This window comes from Dermacentor andersoni, chromosome 4, assembly GCF_023375885.2.
Source record: "Dermacentor andersoni chromosome 4, qqDerAnde1_hic_scaffold, whole genome shotgun sequence".
Classification (NCBI taxonomy): Eukaryota; Metazoa; Arthropoda; class Arachnida; order Ixodida; family Ixodidae; genus Dermacentor; species Dermacentor andersoni.
This window is the reverse complement of record NC_092817.1, coordinates 36,391,417-36,406,311: the sequence shown is the minus strand read 5'-3', so window position 1 is coordinate 36,406,311 and position 14,895 is coordinate 36,391,417. Positions and strand designations below refer to the sequence as shown.

The following is a 14,895-nucleotide window of genomic DNA, read 5'->3' as shown; positions in this document are numbered from 1 at the left end:
TCTGATGCAAAAGTCTGCAGCGAATCACTAAAAGACTGCCAATATGTTTTCTGCCACATATTTGTATAGCACTGTACATAACACCACTGCATGGATGAATGACACAGAGCACAGCGCTGTGCTGTGAATCGCTGCTGCACGTACATTTTTGTGTAATTCGACATTTTCTTTTATTGTATATTTTAGTGATGTTCTTGTATTTCATGTATTTTCATGTGTTTCACATATTGTCACGTATTTCCTTTCCAGTTTATTTCTTCCCTTTTCGCTTTACATGTATTACATTATAACTTTCCTCTCTCGCGTCTTTTCTCTTCACCTGCATCTTTCTCACGGCCGCGGGACAGTTCAGGTGTCCACTGAGGAGTGAGACAGTTACGATGCCCACGGCCCTTCATTTCCTAACTCCTCTTTTCCCTACTACAACTACTCAGCGAGACATGTTTTCTATATCGCAGCTGTCAACACTAATCCGTCGCTGTTGTTGTAGTGCAACAAGTCCAGGGTGTTGTGAGCCATTAGCGACGTGCTTCAAGCTTCTGATTTTATACAATGCTTGTTGCTGAGTGAAAAAAAAAAAGTTTTCAATTTTATGCCGACAACCAGCGATGAGCGCTGCACCAAATCAGTGGCTTGCAGTGCTGTCTCCGCTAGCTGACATGTTGCCGATAGGCTGATAAGCCTTGCAATTACAGAGAACATAAGTGGAGGTGTCTTATTTTATAATGACCCATTTCATTTTCTGTTTTTATCATTTCTAATGCCAATAGACTAATTCTGACCATGATGATGATGTGGCTTTGTGTAAGCGAATGACAAAGAGTGAAAAGAATGGGAAAAAAAATTGACTGTTATATATATAAAAAAACGGTCCTACGGTACATTCAAATTCTTGTCTAAGTATGCACAGTAGTTTATCACTGCCACAGTAGGACGGCGCTTTTCTTCTAAGTGCCACTCTGTTGTTCTCATTTCACTCCAGCATAGTAGTGCATGCACACAACCTTCAACCATTTGACCACAACACACAACCTGCGTAGTGTATTGCTCACGAATGTGCAGGAATTGTTGGTGTTCGTAGAGTGCTCAGTGAAGTTTTTAACTGCTGCATCATATGAATTACTGGCAGTGCCATGCGCTGCCAAATTTCAGCTTAAAACTAATGTGAAATTATTGGGAAATCTTCATTAGAAACTAAAAAGAAAGGTTTGTTATATCCTCTTACAGGAAATTTCCACATTGTTAAAACAAGACTTTATATGCATGGATTTCTATAGAAATCTCAGGGGTAGTCATGATTACTTTGACTGTCTATGCAAATGACATAACATAGTTTTACTGACTACGGCCCCAAACTGCTAGAAAATTTAATGTCTACTCAGGTCCCACTGTCTGTAAACTTTTGATGCTGACTGTAAATATAGCACGGTAACTGTATTTGGCATGCCAATTTGTGGCCACGTTATCTGCTTTCATGAGCAGAGCAGCAAACATTAAGTTCTGCCCATTGCATTTACAGAAATCTGCTCAAAACATTTGTTTTGGTTCAATAGAACACATAAAAGCTTGCAAATGAAAAGGCTCCCCTATCTAAACTTTTCAATAAGGTCATATTCCAGGAAGTAAACAAGCTTGAGCTAAAGATGGTTGTTATACATTTAGCCTTTTATCAAGTGTCGACTGAAACACATTACCGATTAACAAGAATGCAAGGAAGAGGACATAAATGATGTGTCCATGTGTTGCCTCTGTCCTCTTCCTTGCGCTCTTGTTGATCAGTGATGAGTTTCAGTTGAGATGTACAACGAACCAGCCCCAACATTAGGCTTTCTACCATGAAAAATCATGTTCAATATTAGCTGCAACACGGTGGCAGTGGCTGAAGGGGCTCCAAGACTGCATCGCGGTGCCGGCATATGGAAGAGTGGTTTAATAAATGCCTGTATTGGGAACAGTGTTTAGTGCTCCAATTTCTCGTGTATCGGTGAAGTCTTAGGACTCCTTCAAAAACAGACACTGTGCTGCAGCTCATACTGAATGTGACTCCACCTATTACACACTGAAAGACCAACCTGCAATTTGTCTCTCTGATGTCTTTGTTGTTTCATCAAAAGCAGCCAGTCTTGTCTTTGAGAGCTCAAGCTCCCATTCCAGAGTTGCTTTCTTGTCGTCAAGGGATTGCCTTTCCTACGAGAGAGTTTGGTTTGTATGTGGTGTAAACTCGCATTTTGTATTGTCTTTTTTCTCATAAGCAAAAGTGATGAAATCAAGAGAACTATGGACAAATAGTAAATATTATTACAGTAATAGTGTATGGGTATGTAGGCTGCTGTCGATCATAACAGCTCATGTCAAGTTCATATTGCATGTCAGCAAGTGTTCCCAAACTTAAATGGGTCCTAATTATATAAAATGAAAGGCAAATGATGCAAGTGGCTCACAAAATGGTCTCTGGGCCGAAATAAACTTCAACATCATTTTGCATTCTTTTTTTTTTTCTCATCTTGATGGGTTCATCATAGGCAACTGTCAACGCACATTGAGCTTAAGCATCTTTTATTTTTTTCTGCTGACTCTATGTAAGACTTCGTTCACAATTTGTGGGTACCACCATTTTGGACTGCAACACGTGCATTTTTAAAAAATTTTTGTGGCGGAATGACGCCAAATTAATGCACCCGAGAAACGTCAAATCTGTCTGTACAACCACTTTTATGCACATGGGTCAGCGGCAACATGGAACAATACAGTATTATGGCTGATTTGCCCCTGTTAACAGCCCACAATCATTACACTGTAAAGCTTTTGTGAAGTAGGTTATAGAGTGCAGTACGTGAGAAGATTCTTTCAGCATTTCTTGTGACATCAATTTTGAAGTATAGTAGTATATTTAAAATTCTCCCAGCAATCTCCAATTAACCCTGTCTTGCGCTAGCCGATTCCAACTTGCACCTCCTCCTGTTGCACATCCTCCTGTTTTGAAGCACTTCGCTTTGAACCATCTCGATAGCTGCCTCCAAAATTGACGGTCTTCCACTCCGTTCTTCATCGTGGACTTCCTTCCGACCGGCAATAAACTCCCTGCACCACTTTCAGACGTGTTGAACGGACATACACTTGTTGCCATACACCTCCGTCAACTGGCTATGAATATCCACAGGTGGAGTCCCTTTGGCGTGCAAAAAGCAAATTACGGAACGAATCTTGCATTTGGTAGGATAAACAATGGGAACCTCCATATCGGACGGCTGCTGAGTCAAGAATGAGTGGTGATGCGAAGCGCGGCTAGGGGGAATCGAGAGTGGGGAAACAGCTGCGCGCAGCAGTGTTACCAGATTTTGCCTTACACCTTCCCGTGTGGCTGGAGCCCTTCGAGAACCTTATTTCTGGATCAACCCTCGTATATGAGCACACACTTACTTTTTTCAGGCTCTCAAGGCCAGGCGACAGGCAGTTGTTCAGCAAGGATTCCAAATTGTTTTTGTTGTGAAGAAGCTAAATGAAAAGGGTGAGGGTGGAGGGAATGAAGAGAATATTATTAAGAAGCCAAGTGCTATTGCTCGAAATGTCCAAACCTCTGCTATTATCGCACATTTGAAAAAGTTTTGCGGCCATGCGCTTCTTATTTGACACCTTCTATCTGCTATAAGAGATTTGAACTCAACTAGGGCTCCTTTCGAGCTCCGAACAACTGTCAGAATGGCGGTTCAAATGTGAGTAGCTGAGGAGTCTGCACCTGCATTTTCTCAGCGGTGACTGCCCGGAGCTTGCTGCGAAGTGCCTGGAGCTTGCGCGTGTTGTCGCACAGCTGCTGCTCAGCACCAGCTGTGAGGTGCTCTGTGCGCGCACATGAGCGCTCTTTTATCAAGGACATTCTCTGTTGAGTGTAGCTGTCGGCCAGACGCTGGCGTTGGCGCAACGCTTTCTCCTGAATAACACAGTGCAGGTCAGGCATCAATGTCGCAGGGCATGGTAACAGGGCTCAACAAGATCCCATTCGAAGCAGCATTTAAAACATTGGGTGGGCAAGGTGTTTTGAGAAAATAGCAATGAGTTCAAGAAAGTTTCTGCTGCTTCAGAGAAAATGGAATACTATAGCATGAAAGGGAAAGAAAAGAAACTTTTCTGAAACACCAAGAAACAGTGAACCGAAACTAAAGCTGCACTGCATAGCATCATCTTCAGTAACATATCAATGACATTGTAGATGTTACTTGCCTAGCTTTTGTACACACAAGCAGCAGTACAACTGCTTAGAGAAGGGTTAGAGAACAAAAAACTTTGAGTTACAAGCTTGAAACATGGCAGTTATGACAGCAAGAATTCATCCATATGTAGTTTCATGTCGGAGCAAAGAACTTCAGAGCATTTCATGAACTTTATGAACCCCATCTGAATGGAAGGAGAACTCACCTTTACTCGAATGCCATCTTCGATTTGAGAAAGGCAAGAGTGAAGCAAAGTCAGTTTGGATTCAGTGCTTGACATGGCGCTCCTGGGTAAACAAAGCAGACTTTTATTGGTCAGAACAGCTTCAATATCTCTTGCTGCATACAGAAATGACTTTTAAAGCTTTGACCTCTCACACTATTTGTAAGATGGAGGAGTGTAAGCCTGAAGTTTGCAATAGCGGCAATTAACAGTGTCATCATGATCCAGTTAGTCTCCTGTATTATATTTAGTAATAATTTTGTTTCCGAGTTAAGGCTGCCACTTTGCCTAGAAGAAACACCAGCCCTGAAAAAAGACTTGGGGGGGACGCATGTTGTTTGTATAATGTACTGTATGTGAAAAAATACATATAAAATGAAAATAATATTAGGTAATAATGCGCCGAGTAAAAACAGTACATGATTGAAATTTATTGAAAGGCGTTATATAAAATTTGGCACAAGTATAGTTAACACCTTCAAGCTGTCATTGTTGAAGAAAGTATACTATTTGCAGCTTTCTGTTAAAATAACGATGACATAATATTCAATAAAAGAAAAAAATTACTAAAGCTTTATTATAAGGGTCACTTTTCCATGGCAAGGAAAGAGTTAAGAGAAATGGAATGGAAGCGCGAGCTGAACGCAATAGAAACAACAGATGACAAACATGCTCTAGGAGGATCAGCGCTCTTTGCACACGCAGTGGCTCATTTAGGAAGCTGGGAGCAGGCATTATGGGATTTTGAAGAAAAGAGAGCTGCTTAGTGGAGTGAAGGTTTCAGACAGCAGGTAAAGCCAAGAGCCTGCTAAGCATTGTTTCGGTAACCAAGGGTTGGGTGGGGGCAGGAGAACAAACAATATGCATCCATTTTGCTCGTGTGGCCAAAACTGGTCATGCCAGCTGACAAGAAAAGTGCCAGCGGTGGGTGGACACCAAAACGATGTATTGGAGAGAAGTGGAGGATGCACTTGAGCTTTGAGGAGAAAGACAGAAGATAAAAAAAAAGAAAAGAAGGCAGGAGGATGGACAGCTCAGTCTTGCAGTTTCAGATAGCACAATGAGTGCAAGTGTAAGAAACTCGGAATGAATCCATCTGTGACAATTCAGTTATTTGCTACGTACAAATGACTGGCAGAGCACTTGCAATGCTGTTCATAACACGCCGATTTAAGAGAATAGGAACATCGTCAAATATTGTGCCAGTGTGGAGGTTAAACTCGCAGCTGGCACCGAGAGGGAAGAACCAGCTGTACAGGTGGAAAAGTGGCAAGGTCGCAATCCTATTCCAACTGTGTAATCAGTGTCCCTTTATCTTATTTTTTGCCAGGTTCGAAGCTCAATGTATTTAATATGCTCACAAAGGGCATAAATGCAAAACTTACGTGTTCCGCATGATTTTCAGTTCCAGTGTTCGGATCTTTTCAAGCAGTTTTGCAGATTCAGTGGCTAGACCTTTGTTTTGTTATGGAATAAGACGCCATAAGAATTTCAATTCTCTTATAAAAAATTTTGTTCTGGTAAACTTGCCATCATTATCATCATCATCAGCTATACCAGTTTGCTCTCTGATCCAAACCGCTCTCTTTCTGTCTCTTAACGTTATGCCTAGCATTCTTCGTTCTATCGCTCTTTGTGCGGTCCCTAACTCGTCCTCAAGCTTCTTTGTCAGTCTCCAAGTCTCTGCTCCATATGTCAGCACCGGTAAAATGCACTGATTATGCACCTTCCTTTTCAATGATAATGGCAAGCTTTCAGTCAGGAGCTGACAATGTCCGCCGTATATGATCCAACCCATTTTTATTCTTCTATGAATTTCCTTCTCATGATCAGGGTTTCCTGTGATTAACTGACCTAAGTAAACGTACTCCTTCACAGACTCTAGAGGCTGAACTGGAGATCCTGAACTCTTGTTCCTTTGCCCAGTTATTCATCATTATCTTTGTCTTCTACATATATGTTCGACCAAAGTAAAACCACGTATCTAGCCACACGGCTATATAACACATGGAAACTTCACCAAAGGGATAACACACAATTAGTGAGTAAAAAGGATACTCCGAGACACAGCAGACATATTGCTCAGTGAGGCTTCAGCTGACTGAAGCACGTCAGAAAGCCGGCAGAACTCCTGGTACACAGAAAACAAATTTTTCTTGGGATCACGGTAGCCACCTGTCATCGCACCTCTGATATTTACTATGTCTCCTGCAGAAAAAGAAAGGGGAAAAAAAAAACAAGGTTTCTTTTTATTCGTCAATACATATAAATGTGCCTCGAGAGCTGCATGACACACATAAAAGAAGCAAAAAAAGAATTGATAGAGAGATTTAATTTTGGCCGCCTCGGCCATGAAGGGACCTGTTTTTACATCCTTGGGATACTGTGTGTCAGTACAGCAGAACCACATTCAGAAATATTGAAAAAATAAGGGGAGGGGGGGGGTATTCAAAAAACCATAAACAAAGAATATGCTATCTGGAAAAACGTATGATCTGATGTATGCCTAAAATAACAGGGATACGTGGGCCACTCTTGCACTCTAAACAGGAGTGAACCGCACTGCACAGTGACCTTGTGGGCACTGACCTTCGAGTGTGACGCAGCTGGCTTTGTACAGGCGGCTTGCCTCTTGAGCGACCTCCAGGCTGGAGCAGAGCAGCCACTTGCCCAGCCAGTGGGGCAGCAGAGGAGCCAGGTCAGAGTTTGTGCAATCCACCATGTCGATCAGGCGCCTTACGTCCTGCAGCAGGAATCAAGGGTTTGAGAAGATCAAGCTGCAGGCTGTGCCTAGTTGGTTCGACATTTCGAAAAAGGTAGACAGATGAAACAGACACTTACTAACAACTGATCGTACTCAATGTGTCACCACAATGAGTAACAATAAGTATCTGGAAGAAAGCAGCACTGCGAAAAGAAACAGACTCTGCAACCTAGAGTCATGGGTGTGGTAGCGAGAGAGAGAAGGATGCATAGAAGGGCAGTCAGGTTAACTGGAGGCAGTCTTTTTGGCTGCCCTGCACACAGAGAATGAGGCACAGGGATAAAAACAGAAAGAGAGAATAAGGAGAGAGAAAGAGAAAGCGTAGCAAAATAAAAAGTGGCAACACGTGTAAACACGATCACACATTGCTGCTAGTTCTGCTTTGCTCCAGGAGGCATCACTGTTGTTTGTCTGCCAATGCTTATAGGCATGACCATGACTGCTTACAGCTACTTAACAAGCCTTAGCATTCTTGGCGTCTGTCAAAAGATGTAACTATGCCAACCTCAAGCAACGGAGGTTGGGCCTCTGTTGGAGCCTGACTCCTCGCAGCATAACTCCTCACATGCAGGGCTGGCATCCAAAAGATTTGAAATGTAATGCCATAATGTAGCCAGCAAATGTCTTCAGTGAAGGTACACCCTCCCTTAAAGCAGTCATTGAAGCAGCAGCCAGTCTGGCATGCTGCCAACAAATTGAGCAGGTTGTGCAGATCAGTCATACGTGATGAACCAGTGAGAGTCAGAATAAGCATGCTAGCCAATAGGTTGAATGAAAAGAATGTATTGTTTATGAAGTGTCCTGTCGTATGGCAGTACCTTCAGTGGTCAAACTGGCCATCGGTTAGACAAGCATTAAAGGAAGGACGAGACTTCACTGGCAGCGTTTTCTGGCACCTATTTGGCATGACATTCCAATCTTGTAGATGCAGAATTGAGCAACAGTAATGTGTGAACCTGAAATACTATTGCAACAGGTGCGTTCAGGAGATCTGCTAAGCTATTTTCCCTGCCACAAACAAGGCATGATATGTGTCGTTATAATGCCACTAACATGGCAAAAGAGGTCAGCTATACCTGAACTGTTAAACTTATAACAGCCTTTTTGGTAGTTTGTATTTTATGTTTCTTGTGATGCCATTTTCTTCTTTGATGTATAGCATAACAGGTGTTTAATTAATTTAACAGAATAAAAAACAATTGCACGTAGCAAAAAGTACAACTCTGCTCATTGATCTGGATTACTCAAACAGGTGGAAATTATTTTCTAAAAAAATAAAGATCCATATTTGTGTTGTTAAAAAATTTTTACAAATAAACTTTAGAACTAGTTATTTTAGTGCACAGGTTGCAATTTACGAATTGAATCCAATGATTTCACAAGCCATATCCACTTGGAACAAAATTTGGAACTAGCACCAGTTTTTAGGTAAGTGCTATCACATTTGCGATAAAAATGCACTATTGTTCCACTTACTTTAGGAATAATATGCTTTTCCAAGTTTTTATGCATTGAAGCTCAAAACTAACTGGAATGCCAATGAATTTTTGGGAACGTACATCTCAAAAGTGATGTCATCCTCAGGATTTGTTCCGGCTTTCAGGATTTGTTCCAGCTGCATACACCTTGAAAACTCACTGGCTACAGCTCCTAAATTACAATATGTGCCATAATGTAATCAGTGTAAATGTTAATTAGCAATATTTTGAAAATCTCTTTGATTCCGCATTTTTTATTTCTCAAGTAAATAACATTCTTTGAGACTAATCCATCTCAAGAACTAGAACTGTGCTACATATATACCACAGGTAAATTATAAAAATTCTGTTAACAATTAAAAAAAGAAGCCCTATGTATAGCATATGATGCATTAAATACACAATTCACTGCTAGTCAGTGATTCTGTCATCAGTCTTTCATTTTTCCCTTCTTTCATCACTGCCTTTAGGCCTCTTCAAGAGACATTAAAAGGAAAAGTAATTTGAGCTGCATTAGTAAATTATTCTTCCACAATACCAAAAAAGGTTACTATGAGGAGAGGCTTTATAGGCCGGAAAAGGCACAAGAATGACACGGGTGGTGACGCTGCCCTGAAATACCCGTAACAGCTAGCCGTGATATCGTCAATTTCAACACCGGCTGCTTGGGCCTACAGAGTTTTCTAAAACACCCAAAGACTGCACTTGCCAAGTTTCAAGAATTTCAACAATTCAAGCCATGCCGGCTGAAATAAAAGAAAATGTTTTGAAATTTGTGATGTCACACTGATGTACTGGCACTAGCAATTTGGTGCGAAGATAAAAAGATGGCACTTTGGTCCTCATCTTCTTTTCTAATAACCTATTACTGGGAAATTAAGAAAAAGTACAGCTTTGAAAGAACACTTTATTAGGCTTCTCTAGATTTAGTACTTCTGATTTAGCTCAAGTGTAATATATTTTGGACCACTAAAAAGTCTAGTTTTAAATAGTGTGGATATGTAGCAACCTCCATGCTAACTTTAAGTTTGAAATATGAGTGGATGTATCACGAAATGTGCATAAAAAGACATTTTTGATACCAAAACTGGAAATAATGCCACCATTACTGTTCGCTAGAAAGGATATACAAACCATAAATTTCAAAACCTGCACAGGTTCTTGGCATGACCTTGTAAATTGGGCGTGACTCGGGCTGGACGAAAATCTCAAAGCCCATAGTCTGGGATTCATCTCATACATGCATTGTTTTGGTCAAGTACTGTTTTTAAAAGGATGTTAATAATAAAATCAGACAATTTCTAGCCCTGTAGTTTGCCGCCCAAGATTGTGTCGATAGAATATGTATTGCTCATTTATAACCGATCTAGCCAAAGTGAAATTTCGTTGCAGTCGGCTTTTAAGGGAAAGCCAGGTTGGCTTGCGTTATGAAACTTGTGAAAATGAAATGATGCAGTCGAGAGCAAAGTGTAGGGGCTATGGTACAAGCAATTTCTTCTAGCCACAGCCGTGCAACATAAAATTAGCTTAATGCATTACATTGTATGGACTAGGGCATATAGGCTTTAACACTTGATTTTAGACTCCATGACTAAAACTGCGAAGAAAAAATATTATTTCGTGGCACCTGTGGTTTATCAGACTTTTGCTCATGACTGTACGTAATTTGGCTTAAGAGTTGTAGTCTATGCGCACGCATTCTAGCTTCCTTCACTGATCAAAGGCCCTCAAATTAAAAGATGAAAGCAATGTATAGCATGGCAATAAATAAATAAATAAATAAACAAACAAACACACGCATCACTACCATGACACCAAGGTAATCCCTGGCTAATCCCTCTTTCAAAGGAACTAGTCACGACATGTGTGACACGTGTATAGAATCAGGATTCCTTGAAGTAGTAGTGACATACATGTCCTTTTGGTGCTGGGTACTGATCCTGTACAGCTGTCTTGTCCAATGCCTGAAAGCCAAGGGATCCTCGCACCTTCAGAGCGTAGAACTTGCGCAGGAGGGCTGTTGCAGCTGAGCAGCTGAGCACAAGGTGAGTGAACAGCCTGCAGCAAAAGAAGGTGCACAGTGCAGTACACATAGCCATGTCAGAAGAGGAACTTGAAAATGAAAAGAGTGCACAGTTTGAAATATTGCCCTCTCACCACATTTCAGGAGTGCATTTGACTATACTTTTCATAAACTGAGAGTAAGCGATAATGAACACACGCAGGAGGTTGTGTAATTAGTATTTTTCCACTACTACGGTTGACCCTCGGCATAACAGACATGAATATTGGCATAAGTGCATTGTTTATTTCATCCCAATTGCTGTTACCGCCTAACCACTGTTACAATGTTATCGCTTGGTGAAGGATGCACCTACATGAATCCAGAATTTCCAGAATGTTGTTTATGGTCCTATGGTGAAAGAGTCTTATCTAATCAGATTGCACACACAATGCAAATTCTCAAACATATGTGATCACCAATGATTACTCTATTATGTAAGATGGGACACATAAATAGCTGGTGTACTTGACCTGTATATCAGATTTCAATGATCGACGACAGGCACTCACTGCTGTCGTTGTGCTTAGAGCATAACTTGTTTTTCTGGCCACAAGTTTGCCCAATAAAGAGTTAGATTCATGACTCACAGTTCTGGCACTCTCTGGTTCCTCACCTTCACAACAATGTGACAATACAACAAATTATTGCATATGCTGAAGTAAATATACATTTTTTTCTTGCTGGTATTAGCATGTACTGAATATAAGCCTACAACAAATATTGAATATAGCAAAAGTAGTTTCGCGTCAGATCTGGCTTCACGATACTCTAATGTAATGGGCAAAGAAATGGCTGGCAGCGATGCCTGCGAATAGCCTTTGCCTGAAGAAACTTTTGTAAGACTTCAAGATGCCTCCTGTTGCACCACTGTCTACCGTCCCACTTGCCGAGATGTAAGTAATAGGTTTAAATCGATCACTCAACTGCATTACACAGCTGTTTTGTTTCTTCATCATTTGAAGGGCGTCATCTTTCTTGTCACAAACATCACATGTGCTCGCACTAGCAGCTACCAAGAAAACAAGTTCATATAAGACAGCATTTGAGTGGTGCTTAAAGCACCTGAATAATATGTATATTTTAAACCTGGGCAAGATAGATGTTCATTTCACCCCTTTCACCATAGATTTTATCAGTTTATGCAAAACTGTCCTTAGCTTATAAGTGCTTGTTGTTGGTAAATGAAAATAGAATGTTTCATGTCTTCTACTTGTGTAAAGCCACATCCAGCAATTTATGTCATTTGAGGATGGCATGTGAAAACTTGCACTCTACTGGACAACCAAACGTTCCACTTTAAATAAAACTGGGTGCACTTGAAATTATGTGAGGCAGCTAGCCACAAATGAAAAATACAAATGTCACAGCACTAACTTTCTGCCGAGTGCTGCACCCACAGCAACAGTCAGGGAGTCTGGCACTTGTAAGTGATCAATAAGCATTCCCATGTACTCTCCAATGGCTGGATCATCAGTGTCCATCAGCACCTTTTTCAATCCTTGCCAACCAGCAAACTCAGCCTGAAAGATTAATAGGTGTTAATAACTTCATCAGTTAGTAAAGTTAATAAGTTACTTATGTGCCCAAGCAATGCCTGGCATAGGAGAGGTGCTTAGCGAAGGACCAGCAATAATTTTTGGTCAACTGGCATTCTTTAAATGCATGCCAGAGAAACACAATAAATGAAGCTACCGCAAACTGCTCTTGCAAATCTTTTTGTGCATTAATTTGCTTCATGAAAAGATATGACCTACTGGAGGAAAAAATAAAAGGTCAAACTTCTCAGTGGGAATTCATGCCTGGACAGTGGCATCAATGACGTCATTGCGATGTCACATATTTTTGCGGCATCTGCACATAGAGGTCCTTTTTGCATAGGAAAAGGTCTACTGGGATGAGTCATTGTTAATTTCCAAATGCACAGCCACATTTTCACAATGTTTCATGTAATGAGAAACTAGTATGCAAGTGCCAAAGTACTCGTAGCGCCACGATAACTGCAGTGACAACAACATTGAAGTTCACCTTACTTGTGAGGCAAACACGCACAGCACATAACTGGATGATCGCCATCTCAGGTGTTCCTCTGTTGACGATCATCACGTTCATGTCTATGGATAGGCCAGTCCCACAATTAATGTGGCACTCACCACTACTCAACTGCTACGTAATTGGTGAGCTGGACAACTTACCACCCATCTTTTACATTTGCACCACTACCTAGCATACCAAGCACTTGCTCTTGCAAAAGTCACCTAAGCCTTTGTAATTCTAGTGGTGTCCTTCCATCAGTTTAGTTTAACTTCACACTTTTGTTAGTGTCTCTATTGTGGAGTGGAATATAACTTTTTGCACTGTGCCCCACAGGAAAGTAGTTGCGGTTGCTACTGATGGTAATTGAACCGATGAGTTACTTCAAGGATTTGCACAGTCAGAGACAGGGGAAAAAAATAAAGCCTTAATTAAGTTACTATATCAATAAATGCATGCCACAAGCATACCAGAAACACCTCTATGAAGTGCACTGTTCAGAAAGTATTCTTCACATTTTGTCTTTGTGATACGAATGCTTTTCTATAAATATCTCTTATGAAGACCAGAGGTGGTAACAATGGAAGTTGGCTGTTTATTATGTACTATACTCACTTGTGTAAGATCTGAATTTTTTTTCACAATATTGATAAGGTGCGCCCCTTACATGGGGTTGGGCCATTACAACCTAATTTTTCTGGCCGTGTGTAATACTCTCGATTTGTTTGTGTAAAAAGAGTGAACGCTGTTATTTTTATAACACATACTTTTGTTCATGCACGCAAGCTTGCATAGTGGGTGCCCATCTATGGCCCTCACTTCTGTCACTATCACCACTTCTCAGATTCGGTTCAGTACCACACATCATGGGTACAGTCATCCTCAGTGCCCTCTACGGCATTAGATAAGACAAGCTTTTCACAACGATGTCCGAAGACAGCACACGGCCTGTGCTCAGAATCCAAGAACATGCACACAAGCTGCGACGCCCTCTTCAGTCTTCGAATTCTTTATTTGAGCACTTTTCTTCAAATTTTGGACTTAGTTGGGTATATATGGTATTCAAGATACCAGAAAAAAATGAAAAGCACAAGAAAATTGTATTATGGGGTGTTTTATTTAGGACTAACAGTTGCAGTCATATCACATAGTCTGTTTATGCATGCACATTTTCTTTACTGAAAATAAATAGTTATGTTTCAAGACAGAATGTCACGTGTCTTTTAAGAAGAGTAGCAAATAACTATTTTACAAATATCACAGCTATATTAACCCTCTCTGCTGTGATGTTATCAAGTGAAAGCATTACTGAAAACATGGGACAAGTTCTTTTAGAAAAGAAAAAGAAAACTGCATGGGAACAAGGAGTTTGGAACACCCAGACAGAACTGTCAACAGCTGTAGGCAAATTTAATGAAGATTACAGCATTATATTGATAAAGTGAACTAAGAATTGAATGTAGCAGCGATGCTTATCAACTGCCTTTATAGTAAACATGCCAAAGAAAAAGAAAAAAACAACACTGTAAAAACTTCCAAAGCTAAAAGTGTTCATCAGCTCCACCAATGGCATTTCACAACCCTTCTTTCAGCTGGCACAGTTGGCAGGATCTGACCTTGCAGCAATTACTTAACACAGTCTACTTGATCTTGTTACTTTTTTTTCTCAGTCAATTTATTATGTAACCTGAAGCACAGTAACAGCGAGGACAGTATCACTAGCAAATAGAATAACACTGAAACCAGGGTGTCTACCAAGTTGACATTTTCAAATTCCTTGAGCTTTTCAGGTTTTCCCTCAGTGCCTTTGCAAAATTTCCTGAGTGACACAGAACTTTGTTTTATGTCACGATGGGCCAACACCATGTCGCCTGATGCTGCTACTCTCTAGTAAGCATGTTAAAAAATAAAGAAACAATTTAATCCAGTTTGAATAGTAAGGAGTGGTGTTTACTTTATTAAAGATAGAAAACTGAGGGAGGGGCTAGTAAAATGCACAGCGAATAAGATATATTCAAGAAAAAATGGTAATGCCCATTGCAAATCAAGTCGAACATATTCAAATATGAATAAAAAGAGATGCATACAGAAGCAAATATTTCAAAAATGAGCTATTTCTATCAATT

General features: G+C 40.5%; 1 protein-coding gene across 1 annotated transcript in view; it reads right to left on the bottom strand.

Annotated features, from left to right (window-relative positions):
- Positions 1 to 14,895, bottom strand: part of LOC126536921 (structural maintenance of chromosomes protein 3-like) — a 62,038-nt gene that overhangs the window by 23,156 nt on the left and 23,987 nt on the right. Inside the window, exons 15-23 of the mRNA XM_050183984.2 lie at positions 12,113 to 12,258; positions 10,587 to 10,731; positions 7,021 to 7,174; positions 6,490 to 6,639; positions 5,817 to 5,886; positions 4,414 to 4,495; positions 3,737 to 3,928; positions 3,421 to 3,495; positions 2,073 to 2,187 (exon numbers count right to left, since the gene is read on the bottom strand). Of these exons, the coding sequence (XP_050039941.2) occupies positions 2,073 to 2,187; positions 3,421 to 3,495; positions 3,737 to 3,928; positions 4,414 to 4,495; positions 5,817 to 5,886; positions 6,490 to 6,639; positions 7,021 to 7,174; positions 10,587 to 10,731; positions 12,113 to 12,258 (1,129 nt within the window). The remainder of the gene's footprint in view (positions 1 to 2,072; positions 2,188 to 3,420; positions 3,496 to 3,736; positions 3,929 to 4,413; positions 4,496 to 5,816; positions 5,887 to 6,489; positions 6,640 to 7,020; positions 7,175 to 10,586; positions 10,732 to 12,112; positions 12,259 to 14,895) is intronic.